The 22525-nt window shown below is 41.7% G+C and overlaps 2 protein-coding genes across 6 annotated transcripts; one reads left to right on the forward strand and one right to left on the reverse strand.

Annotated features, from left to right (window-relative positions):
* Positions 1-6: 6 nt before the first annotated feature.
* Positions 7-14396, forward strand: LOC147025285 (group XIIA secretory phospholipase A2-like). 5 transcript variants are annotated; one of them, XM_085886134.1, is made up of 6 exons: positions 13-264; positions 391-519; positions 3806-4005; positions 8642-8718; positions 11001-11166; positions 13110-14396. In XM_085886134.1, the coding sequence occupies exons 3-6, from the start codon at positions 3807-3809 to the stop codon at positions 13226-13228; spliced, it is 561 nt and encodes a 186-aa protein (XP_085742260.1). In that variant the 5' UTR covers positions 13-264; positions 391-519; position 3806; the 3' UTR covers positions 13229-14396. The 5 variants fall into 5 exon arrangements, with proteins under 5 accessions (XP_085742258.1, XP_085742260.1, XP_085742259.1 ...); XM_085886133.1 differs by having other exon boundaries at positions 391-509; XM_085886135.1 differs by having other exon boundaries at positions 13-173; positions 391-509.
* NDUFB6 (NADH:ubiquinone oxidoreductase subunit B6) lies at positions 13335-20924 on the reverse strand. The gene is made up of 4 exons (XM_085886137.1): positions 20664-20924; positions 20427-20519; positions 13883-13927; positions 13335-13622 (listed from the first exon to the last, which is right to left on the reverse strand). The coding sequence occupies exons 1-4, from the start codon at positions 20838-20840 to the stop codon at positions 13548-13550; spliced, it is 390 nt and encodes a 129-aa protein (XP_085742263.1). The 5' UTR covers positions 20841-20924; the 3' UTR covers positions 13335-13547.
* Positions 20925-22525: the final 1601 nt, after the last annotated feature.

The following is a 22525-nucleotide window of genomic DNA, read 5'->3' on the forward strand; positions in this document are numbered from 1 at the left end:
AGAGCCGGAAGTGTTCAAACCCGGAAGCGCTTCCCCACCGGAAGTTGTTATGATGTGAGCTTTGGTGCTGACGATGCGTTTTCCAAGCAATGCGTGAGGATCGACGCTACTTTTATCGCAAAAAAATAAAAAAAACTCGAAGCAGAGAACTTTAAAAAACCCCAAACCTACAGGTACTTAGTTATTGGTTCAGTTTAAGTGTTTTCCGTTGACCGTTACATAGTCATAGTCTGCACTGTATCACAAACTTGTGGAACACAAATGGTAAGTTTTTTTTCGATCTCTGTGAGAAACCTTGGTTCGATCACACAATGTTGCCGAGTTTGAGGCTTCTGTCTCGGGTTACTCTAGTTTATGCGGGTTGAACCGTTGGTTTATTTTTTTTACCAGGTTAACACCACTAGTTGAGTTGACTGTGTCCGGAAGGACGCATATCTTGGATAAGGAACTCTTCCATGTCATTCCGGACGAGGTTGCTTCGTTGATTTGTGCCGTAGATCCGTTCCCTGGTATCAGTGGGTATAATATGTTCACCTGACCTCCACCACACCCTCGTTAACCTTCCATGATGCTGTTTATGTGATGCTCGTGTTGCTGTATAAATGGATGTACACACCATCGTGTTGCTGTATAAATGGATGTACACACCATCGTGTTACTGTATAAATGGATGTACACACCATCGTGTTACTGTATAAATGGATGTACACACCATCGTGTTACTGTATAAATGGATGTACACACCATCGTGTTACTGTATAAATGGATGTACACACCATCGTGTTACTGTATAAATGGATGTACACACCATCGTGTTACTGTATAAATGGATGTACACACCATCGTGTTACTGTATAAATGGATGTACACACCATCGTGTTACTGTATAAATGGATGTACACACCATCGTGTTACTGTATAAATGGATGTACACACCATCGTGTTACTGTATAAATGGATGTACACACCATCGTGTTACTGTATAAATGGATGTACACACCATCGTGTTACTGTATAAATGGATGTACACACCATCGTGTTACTGTATAAATGGATGTACACACCATCGTGTTACTGTATAAATGGATGTACACACCATCGTGTTACTGTATAAATGGATGTACACACCATCGTGTTACTGTATAAATGGATGTACACACCATCGTGTTACTGTATAAATGGATGTACACACCATCGTGTTACTGTATAAATGGATGTACACACCATCGTGTTACTGTATAAATGGATGTACACACCATCGTGTTACTGTATAAATGGATGTACACACCATCGTGTTACTGTATAAATGGATGTACACACCATCGTGTTACTGTATAAATGGATGTACACACCATCGTGTTACTGTATAAATGGATGTACACACCATCGTGTTACTGTATAAATGGATGTACACACCATCGTGTTACTGTATAAATGGATGTACACACCATCGTGTTACTGTATAAATGGATGTACACACCATCGTGTTACTGTATAAATGGATGTACACACCATCGTGTTACTGTATAAATGGATGTACACACCATCGTGTTGCTGTATAAATGGATGTACACACCATCGTGTTACTGTATAAATGGATGTACACACCATCGTGTTACTGTATAAATGGATGTACACACCATCGTGTTACTGTATAAATGGATGTACACACCATCGTGTTACTGTATAAATGGATGTACACACCATCGTGTTACTGTATAAATGGATGTACACACCATCGTGTTACTGTATAAATGGATGTACACACCATCGTGTTACTGTATAAATGGATGTACACACCATCGTGTTGCTGTATAAATGGATGTACACACCATCGTGTTACTGTATAAATGGATGTACACACCATCGTGTTACTGTATAAATGGATGTACACACCATCGTGTTACTGTATAAATGGATGTACACACCATCGTGTTACTGTATAAATGGATGTACACACCATCATGTTGCTGTATAAATGGATGTGCACACCATCATGTTGCTGTATAATTGGATGTACACACCATCGTGTTGTCATCCACTTCTCGTTGAACTTCTTCGTTCGTACGCAGCACAAGGCTGTGGGGTAGCGTCATTGACTGAGAGCGTGTCTGTGCCGCTGATGCGACGCCCCCTGCTGATTTTTGACAGGAATTTCTCATTTGTTCAGGGTGCCGGCGATTGCTCGCCGACTCTTTGCGAAGGACACCGTGAGATCTTCGACGTCCACCAACGATCGCTGGCAGACGGGACGCCGGTTTAACTGCCCGTGGAACACCAGGATGAGAGTTTATTACCGGTTCAGGATTCGAACGCCAGTGTGCGTACCTCTCGGTCATCCCGTCCGCCCCTCGAGGGTGAACTGAAACTCCTGATAAAACATTGATTTTGGCCATCCTGGGACACGACGACCAATCCTTAGAACTCTCGTTTCCCTTTCTGTTGTCGCCATTACCATTGCAGATTGGGGACATGATGTCCGGATGTGCGTGTGTCGTACCGTGCAGACCATCTCAACCCTTTACAGTTTACAAGGACTCTTCACCGCAGGTGTCAGATCAAACGGTGCACACCACCTTTGTTTTGACGTTTGATAAGTACCGTCTCGTATTTATAGAGACTAGCCGAAACCCCGTCACAGACGGATTCCATTTATTCAACCACCCTCACCAGCTAAACCACACTCGAGGGGCATGGACTGGACAGGGCGTGCTTGCCCCCGCCTACTCATCCCCCGCTCCTGCCCCATTCCCCCCTGCCTCCCACTCCCCGCCTTCAATTTGCTTACCCCCACCTAAATATTTAATTACCCCGGCCCCACCCCGCCTCTTCACTCCCCGCCCCCGTCTCTTGATTCCCTGCCCCACTTGCCCCCGCCCCCTGTCCACCCCCTCACACTCAACCTCGCCTAATTCACCCCAGCCCCGCCCACTCATCCCCCGCCCCATTTCCCCCGTCTCCCGCTTTCAATTTGCTTACCCCCGCCCCAAAATCTGCTTACCTTGCCCCCCGCCTCTTCACTCCCTGCCCCCGTCTCTTCATCCCCCGCCCCCGCCTCTTCACTCCTCGCCCCCGTCTCAACGAAAAGTGTTTATTCTGCTTCAGAGTTAAAAGTTGACTATTGCCACTATGTGCGATGCACTCTTACAGGTACGAAGTTTCTTTCAGTCCAGGTCGCAGTACCGAGAAAAACGTGAAACGACCGCTCGGAGGAGCACAAAATTGGTCCTTCAGTATTAATATATAGATGGTGGCTCTTAAAATCTCTCTATTTCCCACCAAACTTGGAAAAATGGCTCCTCTTGCTATTTTGGTTTCCTCATATGTTAGCTGTCTCACCTGGGTTTGAATCCTGACCCAGCTAGAACCTGTCAACCCGGTGTTTCACAGGCAGGGTGATCCATCAATGTGTGTGCCGTCCCTTGGATGGACGATAAACTGAAAGTCCTGTTGGCTGGCATTTGTTGGTGGGTCCTGAAGATCCCACGATGTCCTTTACGAAGATTAGGTGCGAGCTGTCACCGGCACCATGGCCAAATTACAAATGCCTAGCCAAACCGGCAGACAGGGCATCAGCAGCACAGCCGTGCTGTTTTTGCTTCGTGTCGCTGTTTCTCCACTGTCCGTTCATTGCTTTTTCACCCTCCGTCATATCGCTCTTCCTCGACCCTCGATCTTGTACTTTTTTAAAAAGAAGAAAATATGGCACTTTTGGTTAAATTCATACTTTCTGCTGTATTATTGATGCAATTGTTGTGGAGGTTATTTGCACCACTCTTTACTCCCCTGTACATTATACCCGCAGAATGTGGCTGTTGCCATTTTTATTGGCATTATGCATCTGCACACCAGGCTGGGCAGACAGTTTGGAAGCTCCGGTTCCCTGGCTTGGACGAAAGATCCGTGGTCTCCGTGAGGAGATGCGCAAGTTCGACGACTACCTGGTTATAGCCATGGACTGCCTCGGTGGGGAAGATGGGATCTGCCAATTCCACTGCGTCTCTGGTCAGACTTGACTGTTGGTCCCTGAAATATCATATGTAAAGGGTATTACAGGATATTTTCTTGTCTTGCTAAATAGGCCTCTTACAGTCATGGCCAAAAATATTGCCACCCTTGCACTTTTTCCAAATAACTCACAATTTTCTCGAAAAACAAGTTGAAATTGACAAAAGTATTTGATCTCCACAATTGTTGATTTCACTGTTAATATTACAGAATCTTTGTTTTTGATTCAGAACTTATTTTATCCTTTTAAAACAGAAAATAAAAAGAAATGGCATTGACAAAAATTGACACCCTCAACTTTAATATTTAGTGGCATACACAGCCTTTGGACAAAATAACTACAGACAAGCACTTCCTATAGCCATGAATGAGCTTCCTACATCTCCCTAATGGTAGTTTGTCCCACTCTTCTTGAGCAAACTGCTCCAGTTCTCCCAGATTTGAAGGGTGCCTTCTCCCAACTGCTGTTTTCAGATCTCTCTACAGGTGTTCAATGATTATTTCGATCTGGACTCATTGCTGGGCACTTCAGAACAGTCCATTGTTTTGTCTTGAACCATTCCTGGGTGCTTTTTGAAGTGAGTTTGGGGTCATTGTCCTGCTGCAAGACCCATGACCTTCAACAGAGACCCAGCTTTTCTGACACTGGGTTGAACATTGCGTTCCAAAATGCCTTGGTAATCTCCTGATTTCATGATGCTATGCACACATTCAAGGCAGCACAGGAACCCCAAAACATCACTGAACCTCCTACATGTTTGACTGTAGGGAAGGTGTTCTTTTCTTTGAAGGCTTCGTTTTGTTTACTGTAAACAGAGATGATGTGCTTTTCCAAAAATCTCTAATTTGGACTCATCTGTCCACAGGACATTCTCCCAGAAAGATTTTGGTTTGTTCAGGTGTGTTTTGGCAAACTCCAGTCAAGCTTTCTTACGTGTATCTCTCAGTAGTGGGGTCCTCCTGGGTCTCCTACCATAGAACGCCCTTTCATGGAGTTGGCGACGGATGGTTGCGATTTGAAACTGTCGTACCTTGTGTGTGGCGGTCAGCTTAAATCTCTTTGGCAGTTGATCGAGGTGCTTTCTCCACCATTCGAGCAATCCTTCGCTGCAATCTTCGATCAAGTTTTCTCTTGCGGCCACGTCCAGGGAGGTTGGCTGCAGTACCAGTGCCATGGGCCTTAAACTTCCTGATAACATTGCGTATGGAGGACACAGGAACATCAAGGTCTCTGGAGATGGAGTTGCAGCCTTGAGATTGTCCATGCTTGGCTACAATCTTGTATCTGACCCCCTCAGACAATTCTCTGGTTTTCTTTATTTTCCCCATGTTCATTGCAGTACACACAGTGACACAAAACAGCAGAATGACTCCTTTTCTCCATTCAAACTGGTTGAATGAGTGATTTTTATACTGCAGGCACCTGCAACCCATCACAGGTGAGTTAAATTCTGAAGTAAAGGAGAATGATCTGTTCAAAATCCCATTATTTCTAACAACTTCTAAAAGGTGCCAATAATATTGTCCGGGCCATTTTAGGATTTGTGTGTGGAATAAGCTTGGATTTAGTAAATTTTTCAGCCTTTTTTTGTTTTGTTCCACTGCAAACCAAACAAATACATATCTGTATGACCAAATATTTTTTAATTTCAACAATTTTCTGGAAGAAATGGTGCATTATTTGAAAAAAGTGCAAGGATGCCAATACTTTTGGCCTCGACTGTATATAATCGTTGTTGCAGCGGCCGAGTTTGTTCACCATCTCAAGTGGCAAAACGGAGGTGGTGAGTGAGCAAGGTGCGATTACGTGTGCCTTGACATGAATATTTGGTTTTCACGCAGAAAGGGTTGATTCAGATCCACCCAGTATGCCAAAGAATCATGGTCAACTTGGAGATTAATGCACCCCCCCCCAAAACACTCACCCCTCCCCTTCATTCTCCTTTGATGATCCATTTTAAATTAGTTCTTTACATCATCAAGTTCCTCACCATGATATCCACAGTTTAGTAGAAATGCCATGCCGTTACACGAGGACCCAAGGAGAAGCAGAAATAGTTGGAAACGTCATCATATGTGACTGCAGATTTCATCAATAATTAAATTTAAATGAAGGCCCAGTGTTGGTGTTTGTTTGCAATAAGATTATTTAAAACTACCTTTTACAGCTGCTTTGTGTTTGGGGTTGCATTGTTTTGTGATCATTTAATTGTGTTGTTAGAGAGGTAGTTTACATTCTCTTTTATATACAGGGTCAATGCTCGTAGAAGAGCAAAGTAATTGCAGGGGGGGGGGGTGCAGACGAACAGAACTAGTGGATTAATGAATAGGAAACTAGAACTGTACTCGTTACACAACATACGTCCGTCAGATTGAACAGTTTATGTTTTGTTGGCCTGATCTGCATCCGGAACATCACTGATGGGCCTGATCTGCATCCGGAACTTAACCAAAATCTAATCGGCTTGTTATTGTCACCTACCCAACCCGACCATCAAGTTTTTTTGGGTTTTTTTGTCCGAATCGGTCCACATCTTTTTGAGATATCATGCTCATAGACAGACGGGTGAAAATAACCTCCATCCATCTTCGGTGGCGGAGGTAATGAGGAAGGGAAAAGCCTGCAGGTAAGATGATTGGGTGCAGGAATGGTTAACAGGAGTGGAAAAGATGAGGTAGGGATGGAGGAACACGTGCGGTTATGATGAGACTGCCAACTTGAAGCCCTACAGGGAACAGTAGGATTGGATGGCCTCAGTGAGGCAATTCCACTGCTGTTAAAACGAGAACGGGGTTAGAAGAAAGCAGTGCACAGACTGGATTTTTGACAGGTTTATTAAAAGAATGCACACATCCTGGACTCCTGGAGGGACTGTGGAGGAGCAGAAGGAAACTGAAATGAGAAGTCAGGCCTCCTGGTGGGAGAGGCAAAAGATGTTCCAAGCTTCAACTGCACAACGTCCAGGAAAGATGGGTGTGGAGCCCGGTACCATATAATAGCTCAGGTGGAACAGTTGTCCAAAGTTGTGGACATATGTTTTGTGGTCAATCAGAAATTCAGCTTTACCAAGCAGACCGGAGAATACTCGGACTTGGCTAGCTTGGAAATGTGGTCTTCGCAGGAAAGGCGATGGCCAACATCAACACCAAAATCTTCCGTTCCTAAAAACTTCTTCTTGGGGTCAATCAGTGACATAAATACAAGGGTGTGTTGAAAAGTAATGCCTCTTATTCTTTTTTTTCCCCCAAAACAGGGAAAGATATTCAAATGAAACAGACAAATACCAACATCAATCTTTATTCCACCATGGGACAAATTAATTAATCAACATAATCACAACTGCAGTCCGTACATACATTTCTGCCAATGTTCAAATAGTTTTGTGATGCCGTCACAATATAACTGTGCAAACGCTGACTTAACCAGCGCTTCACAGAGACCTTGACATCATCGTCGGAAGGAAGATGTTACACACCGAGGTGTTCCTTAAGTTTCAGCAAGAGATGGAAATCTGATGGAGCCAAGTCCTTTGTGGTGGTACTCCATTGACCATCTCTGACTCAGGAATGTAACGGTACACCGAACTCTCACCTCCACCACGTCACACTTCACAGCACCAACATCTTCCATCAGTGTAGAGGTAGCACGCTTACCCCCAGGTTGGCCAGTCTGAGTTTGATTCCCGACCATTTTTTGGATTGATGCTTTGCAGGCATGGTGCTGCATCACAGAGATGGTGTGTCCCTTGAATGGACATGAAGCCAGGTGTCTCATCGGATCGGATAGCATTAGCTGTTTCGCGTTAAAGATCTCACCATGTCTTTTGATGAAGAATAGGCGAGTTAACAACCGGTTCCGGAACAGATTACAAAAATTCCGACCCTAACCTACAGGGGACACTGAGTCATCCCTCAAAAGCAATGATGCTTCCACAGTACCTACTGCATACAAGAGAGGATTTGTGATATTATTGTTTATCGAAGAACAGTTGAAAGTTTGAAAAATCCAAAACACTTCCAGGAGCCTTGATCTCGTGAAGAGAAAAATAAAACAAACACCGAAATTGCAAGAATTGCACAGTGGGGAAGACAAAAGCACTGGCTTGAGATTTGATCAAAAAGAGTGATACGATTAGACCCTCACACTGATATCGCCCACTGCCCCACTCACAACCTGACTTCTCTATTACGTGTACTGCACCCTCAGCTCGAAAAGAAAAATAGGGGAAATACCCCTGGGTGCTCAGCTGGTAGAATAACGATACCGAGGAGGAAGTCAACGTGGGACGGAATCAGCAAAATGAACCAATAAACCAATGTTATGGCAGTTACCTATTTTTGGGAGCAACCCCTCCCCCCCCACCCCAATAAACCCACCTACACCCAGATTTTTCATAAATTTTCTTTTTTTTTTTTAAATATCACGAACAAACTTTGGTACGTCACAGGTGATGAAGGTTGTGCTCAAGTTTCAGTGGAAGTGTGGGTGTGGTTTCTAAGAAGAAAGCAAATACCTATTTTGGGGGGCAACCCCAACATAATTTTTATTTATTTATTTACTTTTAATTTTTTTTTTATGCCATGAACAAAAAATAAAGAAGAAAAAATTTCACAAATTCTTTTTTGTTCCAAGGTGCCACTCCTCAACGTCGCTTTGGCTTTCGCCAACCACCTGCAAACGGTTGTGGATCTCCAGCATTTGGTCTCCACGTGAGTGTTCATTTTACCTGACAACCCAGCACCCCTGTTGTATCCATTTTATTAGTCTGTCTGCTCACGCAATGAGAGATGGGATTTTGCAATTGCTCGTGTGCATGTATCTGTATCTGTCCCTGTCCTGGGCATAACTTTTTTACGACTTGAGCTTTTGTCATCAAATTTTCAACAAACCTTTATTATGAGAATACAGAAAACACTAATTAATGAATAACCTATTTGTTTTTGTCACGCTTATTTCATGTCCAAAGCAGACTTGGATGGGCTCTACATTTCGGGATGCTTTCCAGTTGGTTTTGTTGTCACAAGTTTATTATCCTCGCCAAAAAGAGGGTGTTAAATTTGTGTCCGTTTGTCCGTCTGTCGACACACAATGTCCAAACATAGGCCACAAATGCCATCTAGTGGTAGTTAGTAGTACACGTTATCTTTTTCTTTTCTTTTTTCCAACCGACTACCTCCTTTTCAGTCTGTGCAATTAGAATGTGAGTATGTGTATAAAGTATGTACAATTATAATGTGAGTATGTGTATAAAGTATGTACAATTATAATGTGAGTATGTGTATAAAGTATGTACAATGAGAATGTGAGTACGTCAAAAAAGTATATACAATTAGAATGCGAGTACATCTCTAAAGTATGTACAATTTAGAATGTGAGTACATCTCTAAAGTATGTACAATTTAGAATGTGAGTACATCTCTAAAGTATGTACAATTTAGAATGTGAGTACATCTCTAAAGTATGTACAATTTAGAATGTGAGTACATCTCTAAAGTATGTACAATTTAGAATGTGAGTACATCTCTAAAGTATGTACAATTTAGAATGTGAGTACATCTCTAAAGTATGTACAATTTAGAATGCGAGTACATCTCTAAAGTATTTACAATTGAGAATGTGAGTACATCTCTAAAGTATGTACAATTTAGAATGTGAGTACATCTCTAAAGTATGTACAATTTAGAATGTGAGTACATCTCTAAAGTATGTACAATTTAGAATGTGAGTACATCTCTAAAGTATGTACAATTTAGAATGTGAGTACATCTCTAAAGTATGTACAATTTATAATGTGAGTACGTCTATAAAGTATGTACAATTTAGAATGTGAGTACATCTCTAAAGTATATACAATTTAGAATGTGAGTACATCTCTAAAGTATATACAATTTATAATGTGAGTACATCTATAAAGTATGTACAATTTAGAATGTGAGTACATCTCTAAAGTATGTACAATTTAGAATGTGAGTACATCTCTAAAGTATTTACAATTTAGAATGTGAGTACATCTCTAAAGTATGTACAATTTAGAATGTGAGTACATCTCTAAAGTATGTACAATTTAGAATGTGAGTACATCTCTAAAGTATGTACAATTTAGAATGTGAGTACATCTCTAAAGTATGTACAATTTAGAATGTGAGTACATCTCTAAAGTATGTACAATTTATAATGTGAGTACGTCTATAAAGTATGTACAATTTAGAATGTGAGTACATCTCTAAAGTATATACAATTTAGAATGTGAGTACATCTCTAAAGTATATACAATTTATAATGTGAGTACATCTATAAAGTATGTACAATTTAGAATGTGAGTACATCTCTAAAGTATATACAATTTATAATGTGAGTACGTCTATAAAGTATGTACAATTTAGAATGTGAGTACATCTCTAAAGTATGTACAATTTAGAATGTGAGTACATCTCCAAAGTATGTACAATTTAGAATGTGAGTACGTCTATAAAGTATGTACAATTTAGAATGTGAGTACATCTCTAAAGTATGTACAATTTAGAATGTGAGTACATCTTTCATGTACAATTTAGAATGTAAGTGTATAAAGTATGTACAATTTAGAATGTGAGTACATCTATAAAACCATAAAAAAGTCTGGTTGAGGGTATGCAATTTGCCCGTTCCAGTGTTCATTTTAAACCTTCCCTACACGCTTGTTTATTTTGATGACGCACATTCATGATGTGCATGCACACAACACAGTGTATACCAATATTTGCAACAACACAGTGTATACCAAAATAACACATACCAATATTTGCCTGCCATCATTGTCAACATTTTTTTTTTTCATGAGTGGTTACTCTCCAAGGGTTTCAAGAGGGAGACTTCTCACATTCTGTGTTCCTGCAATGATCCTGGTTTATAAATTATTCTCAGAAACCTTTTGCAGTCTCAGTTTCACCGTCAGCGCTTGTCTATGTTCGCTCTTTCACATGTTTTGGCCCACGTGTCTTCCTTTTCCCAGTTGGATGTTCGAATTCCGGCGATGACCCGCTGCTGCAACCATCATGATGCCTGTTACGACTCATGTGGAGTTAACAAAGCACAATGCGATGCGGAATTCCTTCAGTGCCTCAACCACATTTGCTCTGACATTCGCCAAGCAATTGGTCTTACTTCATCACTGTCAGGTGCTCGATTCGAGGCAAACTCCATCACTCACGCATTAGCACGTTTAAAAGTCTAGTTTCCTTCAAAGATCAGGCAAATTGTTCAAATTTATTGTCTGAACCAAAATCCAGTTTGGTTTTGGTCGATACTTCTTCAGAATGGCAAAAACGATTCAAGAATAAAATAAACCAATGTCACCTGCAGGGTGACGTGTATCTTGCCAAAAGGTGACCACGTGTGACTTCTTTAAGGTCACACTGAGGCGAACAGAGCTGCTATCCACCAGGAGCGACTCCTTGAGGAATATCTGCCTACGAGAGATTCCGATGAGAATCGTTCTACAGAGTAACCATGAAAAATATGCTTTTGCCTCATAACGTCACCAAATGACGTCATAATGTCTCAAGCTTGCATCTAGAAAGCACTCAGAGGTGTTCAATTTGAGGTACTACACGATATGGTTCCTAAAACTTGAAAATTTGACCTTGGGGTCAAATATGTTTGACCTTAAACGCTAACCATGAAGGTCAAGGCCAATCGCCACCAAAAATTAATCAGCTGAGCGCCAGACCATGAACAATATTCCCATGAAGTTTGAAGACGATCCGATCAAAATTACTCAAAAAATAAGGGTTTCGTCGACTCCCCTGATTTGCGACAAAGTGACCTTGACCTTTGACCTTCAAAATTTTATGCGCTGAAAGGGACCTCTATAGGCCTCTGATATGCGAAGTTACAAAAATTTCCAATGATAACTGTGCTCTGCAGAATTTTTTATATGTGATTACAGACAAACAAACAAACAAACAAACAAACAAAAACATACAAGCTGACTAACATATCTTGCAAAAACTTCGTTTTGGCAAGATAATAATTAGTTTGTTTTATGAAGTAAAATCCTGAATGCAAAACAAATTGTGACAGTCTAGTAATGTAACCCCTGTTCTGCCTTGGGTGCTGGCAATTCCTTATTTTGGAACAAATCCCCTGTTGTGTAAATCCCACATTTTTATGACCTCCTTGCAGAATGCTCTGCTTTGGGATCCAATGGGGCCATTGTTCCATTGGGTTGAGTAATGATATTGAAGAGGGTATAATTCATCTTCCATCCGTCAGAGCTCAGCAGAGGTGAGACGTCCCAGCTACGATTGTTGCATGGAAGGTTCATTGTTGAAGGGATGAGGGAGGGCAGGAGAGTGCTGGTGGCATACACTCTTTCCCCTATACACTATGGAGTCTAATTTAAATAAAACTACCATTCTGGTGCACTGCTTATGTTGAATCTCAAACAAAAAATGCAGTCCTGCAGATCAGGATGTAAAGGCAGCTTGTTTATACAATATTTTTGGTTCACCTGTGAACGATGTGCCTTCAGAATTATTCTGAAAGGTGTGTGTGTAATATAAATACTTTTACACCTCTTGTTGGAGAGTGAAGGTTACTGGCGGTTACATGTACAAATTGGAGAAGTATTGAAAATGAGCAGCTGTTCCCATCAATCAGGGATGATGGGATTTAATAGGACAGGAGGGCCACAGAAGGATCAATCCCATGACTGTGGTGGCAGAAAGCCCCACCCACCAGAATGCTATGACATCTGGCATGGTGAAAGCTTTGATAAAAGTACTGTTGTGTGGTGTGAACAGAACAAACTGTTGAGGCAAAAATACATCACTTTGATGCCATCAGCAGAAGTGTAAATGTTAATTTTGCCTGATGATGTCGGCAGGGGCTTGAGGGGGGGGGGGGTAGACTCGGTCCTGTCATTTACACAGGTAATGCCCTGAGACAACAATATACTTGTACTGAACTGACATTTTATGCAACATAGTTAGGATTTGAACTGTGAATTAAACAAGTCATATCCAAACCCAAAAGAAAAGAAAAATTAGATTTGCTTTCATCCACATTACTGAGGAAAAACAAGGCCCAAGTCTGACATGTTTTTGTTGTTTTTTTTTAGCATGCGAATCCGGTGTGCAGTTGGTACGACAAGCTGTGCTGCGCTTGGGGTGTAAACCCTACTTGGACAGTCAGCGCGCAGCATGCAGCTGTCCTGGAGAAGAGAAGGATGAACTCTAGTCCAATTGCCTTTTCCATCAAAGGCTGCTATATTGCCAGCAGTCTTCACGTCCTCATGATCACCACACAAACGATACACAATTTAAAATGGACCGTCAAACAAATGCCAATTTTTGCTTGCATTTATTTTTAATGCCAACAGACTGGCTCGGTTGACAATAGCTAAACATCATACATGTGGAAGTGAAGGTGAAACACAAACAAGCTCCCACGTCTTTTTACAATCTTATCTTCATCACAAGATGGATCAGCCCCACGATGAATACTTTAACCTGGAGAAAAAGTGCGTCGGCAGATTCATTGGTCATGGCCGTCTGGCCTAGTGAGTTTCACCGTGGCCTTCTGGTTGTGGCAAATCTGGCAGTACCTCCCCAGTCTCTGCGATTGTATCACCCTGCAGTGAAGGTTGAAAAAAAAACAAAAACAAAAAAAAAAAACAGGCCTGCCAATCAAAAAGCTTAAGAGAAATGAAAAAGCAAATAAATAATATATCATTAAATATGCATTTGCCCAGTAGCAGGTATGTCAAGACCCACTCTTGTCAATCTAAGTGCAAGCTACACTTGGAGATCAGGACAGAAAGGTCAGGGCTTAAGAAGAAAAAGGACTGGTGAAAATGGAGGGCAGGGTCTTCCTGATAGTATTGATACTCACGGGTAGCAGGGCCGGCCTTCTTCCCACAACTGCAAATGGGTATTTCTGAAACGAAACCAAAACAAAACTCCCATCATTCGATCTGAAAAGTTGAGAGAGTTTACACAATCAGCAATTTGCACTGACTTGGTTCAACCTTTACTGTGAAAGGTCACCAATGCAGGTGACAGAATAACCGGAAGAAAGACCGAAATGCATGTCGGTGCATCAAACTATTCTACGGAGGGATTTGAATCCGTTGAATTTGGTCTCCCAATGCTTGTAACATGCAAGTCATGAGCTGGGAAATGTAAATAAAATACTGAAACTTCAGGGACCTTGTGGTGAAATATTCCTTTTGTGTGATGGGTGTCCTCTCTTAATGTTAATGCTTAAATCAATGTGATCATGAAAATGAAGAGATGAGGATTGAAAATGTTGATTAGGTGAATGGGAATGATGACAATGATGAGGTTTTGGTTCCTGATTGACCTCTCCCCCCACTCCCCCCAAATAAAAACCTATGTCAGATTTATATGTGCACGTTGGTGCTCGATTGTGATTTTGTCTTGAGAAAAGCTTTAAATCCCCTCTTTGTTGAAAAATAGTTCTGCTACATCTTTACTTCCGCCACTGCAGGTGGACGGAGGTTACATTTTCACCAGTCTGTCCATCTGCGAGTAGGATATTTATTAAGTTATGGATGGATTCGGACAAAACGTCGTGGACAGGTCGGGTGTGTGACAAGGACAAATGTATTCGGTTTTGGTGAAGATCCGAATCTGGATCTGGATACTACTGTATAATTTAGAAAAATATTTGAAGAGATTCTTCACTATTGAGAGATGGGTCCAAAAACGATATATAACATGATATTTCAAAGAGTTGTGGACTAGTTATGACAACTTGGTGGACAAGTTGGGGAGGTAACAACAAGCCGAGCAGATTTTGGTCAACATCCAGATCCAGCCTACAAAACGTAAACTGTTTAACCTGGCAGAGGTATTTGCTCTGCCGAGTGCTGTTCCAGTTCCACATGTAATTTTAGGTTAATATCCATGAAGAGGAGGAAATTCCTCCTTAAGAAATGCCCTGCCGAGTGCGGTGACAAAGGTGACACCATTGCTCACTGGGAAGTGATGTGTGTGTATGCGTGTGCGCATTTGATCAGCTTCATGATGATGTACATCAAAAAAAAACTAGGATTCAAAAAGGAAAACCAAACTCACACTTCAGTTTCTTTTTTGGAATTACAAATCGATATCAATAATAATAAATTTCACACCAAATTATTTGAGATACTTTTCCATTTCACATTGTATGAATACCTTTGTGAGACAGCAATATTCCTAAGAAGTTATTCTCTGGTACGGTTGCAGGCGAAATAATTTGGACTGTGAGAGCAACCACACACAGCACTGAACTTGTCAATAGATTAAAACACCGAGTCAGACGTGTACAAATACAGGGAGCAACAGTTAGCAGATGTAAACAAGTTTGCTTTAAGATCATAGAACGACACCAAATAGAATTAGTGAAATACAATATGAACAGGGAAAATATTAAAATATATATTTATACAACACATTATTTTAAAAGTTATATATCTATCTATAATTCCAGGTGTGTGTGTGTGTGTGTGTGTGTGTGTGTGTGTGTGTGTGTGTGTGTGTGTGTGTGTGTGTGTGTGTGTGTGTGTGTGAGTGAGTGAGTGAGTGAGTGTGTGAGTGAGTGAGTGACCGCTGTTTCTCGACAACCGCTGGTCCGATCTAATTGAAACTTGCCAGGTATATTGCTGGGGACCTGAGGATGTGCCTTTTCAAGGTTTGATATTAATCGGACAAGTGCTTCCCAAGTTATGGCCATTTATTTACCAAACGAATGACAAGACACATTGTTGCGTGGGTGTGGCCGATGGGGAAGGGAAGCTCAGCCGCGTTCCCCATTACAGGTTACAACGTATGGGCTTCCGGATAATGATGACTTCGTGTATTCTAATAATTTCTCGATTTCTTATGCGCATTTATAGATAAACACAATGCCGCAAGTTATGATCGTTTTCATATGAGACGGTGCATAAATTTCGGTAACATCAGAGTGAGCTGGTGTGTTCCGAACCAGGAAGTAATTTTTTTTCTCTCTTCTCTTCTCTTTTTATTTTTCCTTGCGATGACATTGCGAAAAGGCAAAATACGTTGGCGCGAATTGAATAATTGGCCATTAAAACCTAAATTGCGAATCATCGTAACTGTGATATGCGAACTTCTGCTCCACGCACGTACGGGCACGCGAGAGCGAAGAAACGGCCTGTGTGGTTGTTGTTTGTTGCTCGCGGTTGGAATATTTATTTATTTATTTTATTTATTTTTTTTTTACGGGCACGTACTAGTCTATCTATAATTCCAGCAATCTCTGTGTGTTTGTCTGCGACCGCTGTTTCTCAACAACCACTGGTCTGATCTAATTGAAACTTGCCAGGTATATTGCTGGGGACCTGAGGATGTGCCTTTTCAAGGTTTGATATTAATCGGACAAGTGGTTCCCAAGTTATGGCCATTTATTTATCAACCAATGACAGGACACGGTGCTATGACGTCACTATTGACGTTACAAATCTTTTACTTTTTTGCACGATTGACGTCACAATTCTTCTTCTTCGTTTGATATGCCATCACAATTGACGCTGGGGACCTGAGCATGTGCCTTTTCAAGGTTTGATATCTTTCTTCTTCATCCGTTTCAGCTGTTTCTCAAGTGTTTCCCAAGTTATGGCCATTTATTTACCAAACCAATGACAGGACACGGTGCTATGATGTCATAATTATAAAAAAAAAATTTTTGCACGTACGGTCCGCACGTACGGGCACACACGTACAGGCGCACGAGAGCGAAGGAACGGCCTGTGTGGTTGTTGTTTCTGGCACACGGTTTGCATGTTTTTTTGCACGCACGTACAGGCCCGCACTAGTATATATAAATATATTTGAATATTTGTTATTCAGATATTCAAACATTTTAAACCCATTTCAGTGGTTGCAAGGAAACAAGGAAGCAGGTTAAAAAGACCGTTTTTATAAATAACCGTTTGAATATTTGAATAACAGTTTGATCCAGAGTTGAGTGGGATGGTCATGCTTGCTGGTGGACATGTTCTATTTAAGGTAAGATGTGCATGATTTTATGGATCATCATATAATGGAACGTGTGACGGGAGTTGCAACTTCAGTAAACCTTCGCTTAACGTTGTGGTTACATTCTTGAAAAGTGTGACGAATGAAACGTCGAAGCAAATCAAATTTCCCCATAAGAATGAATGTAAATTGGGGGGGGGGGGTGAGGTTCCAGGGGAAATTTATTTTTATCATGAAACAAGACATTATTTACATATTAAGTACTGTATAAGTTTTAAATAATTTTAAACAAACAATTGAATATCATCATCTCTAGTTGCTTCTTTCTCTCATCACCTCAAGTTCCTTATGATCTACATTGGTTAACTCTTCTCCCTGTGATGGCAGAAGTTGTGTGACGTCAGCTTCCTTCACCTCATTAAAATCCATTTTACTGGCCAGGCCGGAGATAACTTTCTCCATCGTGGGGACGACATCTTTAAATCCTTTCAAGTCAGTGACACATTCAGGCCACAAGTTCCTTCATATACCTTCATACACACCTGAGTAACTTCAACCCAGGACCCATCGATGTTATCAATGCACTTGAGGATGTTTCCATCAGTTTAATATATAAACAAGTGACATCTATTCAGGTGGATCACGACTTGTCAAACACCTGAAATCGGAGAGGACGATGCACCCACCGATGTTATCGATGCACAGCTCTCCCTGTGATTAGCTCCTCTCCATGTCCACAGCTCAGTGTATACAAGGCCTATATCGTATGGTTTATCCTGTAGCTTTATTAAAATGAGGAAAACCATTAGTTTGGGACTAAATTAGGGGTAAAACGACTTTATAATGGATGGTGAACAACTTTTAATGAGCATGTTGTCTAAAGATCAGCGATGTTAAAATGAAACAGTTAACCGGGATGATGTTAAGTGAGGATTTGCTGTGTGTGATAATACATTACATCTTGAAGTGGTTGGAGTCTGATTAATGATGTTGCTTGATGAGTTTACTAACGGCCTGGACACAACTCAGGTGGATCTACTGATGTGGATCCGTGACCGAGGTTATGGATGTGCCGTTTGGAGAGGATCGAAACCTTGTGGAAGAACGGTGCCCATCTGATGGTTCGTGCAGTCAGGAAACCATTCAATTGCTTTCAGGTTCAGGTTCTTCCTTCAGGTAAGGGAACGATTTTCGAACTTCGCCAAGTCGTATGAAAGACTTTAAAATGGTACTCGTCACTTCCTTCCTTGACAATCAGCATTAGAGGAAGGATTAACCCTGTGGTTTGGAATCCCAATGGGGGAGATTGTTTTTTTTTTTAAGACACGGAATGAGAGTACAGTGGGTTAATAGTGGGACATTAAGGAATGGAGAGGCTGAGTATGGCCTACAGGTATGCACATTTGCCTACAGGTATGCACATCTTACCTTGTTTGCATCCTGACCTAGCTATAAACTGTCATTCCGATGCTTCACACGCAGGGTGATTTATCAATGTGTCTCGGGATGTTAAACTGGGCATCGCAGTAGCATCCATTGAATCCCAGTAGCATCCAACCACGTTGGTGGTTGGACATTAAAGATCCCATGGTGTCCTTCACAATGAGAATTTTAAATCCCTGCCCTAACTACTGCTGGGAGAGGGATGGCTCTGGCTCTGGCTCTCTCACTCTCTCTTTTGCAGCTTGTGCCTGCTGGTTGCATCATTGGTTGGGACGCGGCGATGCCGCTGATGCAGTGTCCCCCCCTTACCAGTACACTGGTGCTCATTTTGCCAACCTCGGAAGAATGACAGGCTGAGTCAACCTCCTGGTATATTTTTAGCAGTGTCTTGCGTAACGAACGCTGCTCCGCTAAGAGAGCTCAGCATTCTTCTTCTTGTGAAGACAAAACCTTTTGGACTCGGGTCTTTTATATACAGGATCCGGATCTCCTTAAATCCTAAACACCTGTACACATCCTCGCATTGAGGGTTCCTTTTGAGAGCGTCTATCATGAACTTTTAAATATATTCGGACATTTGCTTTTTAGTTTCGAAAAGTTCATGTTACTATTTAAAGATTATTCCATTTGATATATTGTAATTTCGTACACTATTTTCTCGTCATGAACGAAGATCGTCCATGATGGACGTGACTTGACACGAAATATCGGAAGTTGTTTAAAAAAAAAAATTCTTCTTCCTCTTCTTGTTCTTCTTCTGGTGAAGACAAAACCTTTAGGACGTGGCTCTTGGACACATTTGTCCTTGTTTTAATTTAGCGGCCAACGGGGCTTGAACTCAGGACCCTAGGATCCCAAGCCACCACCATAACCACTAAGCCAACACCAGACTTGATAGCACACTACCCAGTGTAAAATCTTCCAGTCGAGCATCCTCCGCCCTTTATCCCTCGGTTAAATCTGAATCAAGCTCCTTCGGTAACCCCCTCCTTGGGGTATTCTCACAAAATCCAGACACACCACACTCCTACACTTTTGTTCCTCTTTTCACCGATTTGTGGAACTGCCTTCAGGAGGCCGTTCAACCACACTCTTCCTTCTTCAAGCAAGTCGTGCATAACCTCATGTGATCCCCGACCCCAACCCATGATCTTTTCTACCCTCATGAACCCCACTTACAGGTTACCGTTTCCTTCCGTTCTCTTTTTTCTCTTTCCCTCTCCAATCTTTTCCTGTTCATTTCCTCGCTGGTGTCCCTGTTTGTGTTTTTTTTTTTTAACCCGTTTAACCCTCCCAAGGCAACTCTGATTTTTGGAACTGCCTACCTCCCCAACATCCCTCATTTTTCCAGGTCTCCCTCAATCCTACTGTTGGTTTTCCCCCCTCCTCTTTTGTTCTTTTACATCCCAATTTGTTGTATGATCCATCTCCTCCATGAGCCTCGACATTGCACACCAAAGCAACCTCAACGAGCCCGAGATGACTATAAAATAAATAACTCTCCCCGAAGCGTATCAAAACGACCGTTAATAAATAAATAAACAAGCAGTCATAGACTGGTACTTACGAAATCGTCAACTTGACCTCTGACCTCGTCTAATAAAAGCTATCTCTGGTGAAGGTAGCGACGCAAACCAGAAGTTTCTACGATGATTCTGTACCAAACCATCAAAAATCGGATATTTGACCTCACTGTGACCTTTGACCGATTTTGACCAAAATAGGTCAGCGCTAGCCATCACCCTCCTGAATCACGTGGTGTAATTTGACATTGGTAGCATCCTCCGTTCTTGAGTTATCGTGCGTACGTACACACACACACACACACACACACACACACACACACACACACACACACACACACACACACACACACACACACACACACACACACACACACACACACACACACACACACACACACACACGAAGTGATCAATATACTTACGAAATCTAATAAACACGTGGCGTGTAAATAAAACACCCCTCACCATGGCATGGTATTTGAACAGGTAAAACATCGTCCAGGTGGGCAGCAAACCAAACACGAACACTTTACCAATCACCTTACAGCTTCGGTAAGTCTGCAAAGCAGAGAAAGGTTGGGAAGTCTGAGAACTCATAAAATGGTCATCAAGTGGCAGCAAACTTCAATATCGTCAATCGTGACACTCATTCTACAACGTCAACGGCCGAGCACAGGAAGCGAGACGACCAAGGACGCTCACGTAGAGTCTCCAGACGCTCTGCGGGGTCAAGAATCTCTGCCAGAACCGCTCCACGGGACCGCGACTTCCCGGAACCTCCACCGGCTCTCTGGGACTCAACTCCTGGTCCCGGAGCCATTGGCGCCTCAGAGCGCGAATCTGCTTCGCCCGGAGCTCCTCGTCCGACGTGACGGACATGCCTGTGGTAAATCGCGCGAGAGCTCGAACTCCTATTTAAAGCTTTAGGAATCTCGCGATATTTACTACGCTCGTGATTGTTCTTTTTTGTTTTAATTTCCCGACGATGCGAAATATTTTTTATTCGATTCTAACCGGTCATTTTTGCAGTTACACAATTATGTTTCAACGCCACAACCTTTAAGAGTTTAGGCAGGACCTGCAGTTTGATCTTTTTTTTAAAAATGTTTGAAGGTGACCCACGAATTCTGGGAGAAACGGAACTTTTGGAAAAGCTTTATGATATTAAACTGTATTTGCTCTAATGTTCTTCATTTTGTACTCCAAGGAATAGCGAGTGCTTAAAAAAAAAACAGAACGTCAAAGCTCCTCCATTTTGGCGTCGGTAATAAATGTATGGCTTCGTGACAGACGTTTGACATGACGCCATTTTTGATCCAAAACCAGAGAGAGACTCCAAAACCAGAGAGAGACTTGTCGTGCAATTTTTGATCCAAAAAGAGAGAGAGAGAGAGAGAGACTTGTCGTGCCATTTTTGATCCAAAAAGAGAGAGAGACTTGTCGTGCCATTTTTGATCCAAAAAGAGAGAGACTTGTCGTGCCATTTTTGATCCAAGAAGAGAGAGAGGCTTGTGCCATTTTTGATCCAAAAGAGAGAGTTGTCATGCCATTTTTGATCCAAATAGAGAGAGACTTGTCCTGCCATTTTTGATCCAAAAAGAGAGAAAGAGACTTGTCGTGCAATTTTTGATCCAAAAAGAGAGAGAGAGAGAGACTTGTCGTGACATTTTTGATCCAAAAAGAGAGAGAGGCTTGTGCCATTTTTGATCCAAAAGAGAGAGTTGTCATGCCATTTTTGATCCAAAAAGAGAGAGATTGTCGTGCCATTTTTGATCCAAAAAGAGAGAGAGACTTGTCGTGCCATTTTTGATCTAAAAAGAGACTTGTCGTGCCATTTTTGATCCAACAAGAGAGAGAGACTTGTCGTGCCATTTTTGATCCAAAAAGAGAGAGACTTGTCGTGCCATTTTTGATCCAAAAAGAGGGAGAGACTTGTCGTGCCATTTTTGATCCAAAAAGAGAGACTTGTCGTGCCATTTTTGATCCAACAAGAGAAAGAGACTTGTCATGCCATTTTTGATCCAAAAAGAGAGAGAGAGACTTGTCGTGCCATTTTTGATCCAAAAAGAGAGAGACTTGTGCCATTTTTGATCCAAAGAGAGAGAGATACTTGTCCTGCCATTTTTGATCCAAAAAGAGAGAGATTTGTCGTGCCATTTTTGATCCAAGAAGAGAGAGACTTGTCGTGCCATTTTTGATCCAAAAAGAGAGATTTGTCGTGCCATTTTTGATCTAAAGAGAGAGAGAGAGATACTTGTCCTGCCATTTTTGATCCAAAAAAAGAGAGATTTGTCGTGCCATTTTTGATCCAAAAAGAGAGAGACTTGTCGTGCCATTTTTGATCCAAAAAGAGAGAGACTTGTCGTGCCATTTTTGATCCAACAAGAGAGAGAGACTTGTGCCATTTTTGATCCAAAAAGAGAGAGAGACTTGTCGTGCCATTTTTGATCCAACAAGAGAGAGAGAGACTTGTCGTGCCATTTTTGATCCAAAAAGAGAGAGAGAGACTTGTCGTGCCATTTTTGATCCAAAAAAGAGAGGCTTGTTGATGTGCTATTTTTGAT

The sequence above is a fragment of the Eptatretus burgeri genome, chromosome 6 (assembly GCF_056783735.1).
Source record: "Eptatretus burgeri isolate ZD-2024b chromosome 6, Ebu_testis_v1, whole genome shotgun sequence".
Taxonomy (NCBI): domain Eukaryota; kingdom Metazoa; phylum Chordata; class Myxini; order Myxiniformes; family Myxinidae; genus Eptatretus; species Eptatretus burgeri.

What these genes read in the sequence shown, in the direction of transcription:
- LOC147025285 (XM_085886132.1), top strand. Translation starts at nt 3,807, where the DNA reads ATGTGGCTGTTGCCATTTTTATTGGCATTATGCATCTGCACACCAGGC. An exon ending in CCAATTCCACTGCGTCTCTG is followed by an intron (nt 4,006 to 8,641) that starts GTCAGACTTGAC and finishes TTTTGTTCCAAG; the next exon opens with GTGCCACTCCTCAACGTCGC. An exon ending in TCTTACTTCATCACTGTCAG is followed by an intron (nt 11,167 to 13,109) that starts GTGCTCGATTCG and finishes GTTTTTTTTTAG; the next exon opens with CATGCGAATCCGGTGTGCAG.
- NDUFB6 (XM_085886137.1), bottom strand. Translation starts at nt 20,840, where the DNA reads ATGTCCGTCACGTCGGACGAGGAGCTCCGGGCGAAGCAGATTCGCGCT. An exon ending in AGAGCGTCTGGAGACTCTAC is followed by an intron (nt 20,520 to 20,663) that starts GTGAGCGTCCTT and finishes TCTGCTTTGCAG; the next exon opens with ACTTACCGAAGCTGTAAGGT. An exon ending in GAAGGCCGGCCCTGCTACCC is followed by an intron (nt 13,623 to 13,882) that starts GTGAGTATCAAT and finishes CCTTCACTGCAG; the next exon opens with GGTGATACAATCGCAGAGAC.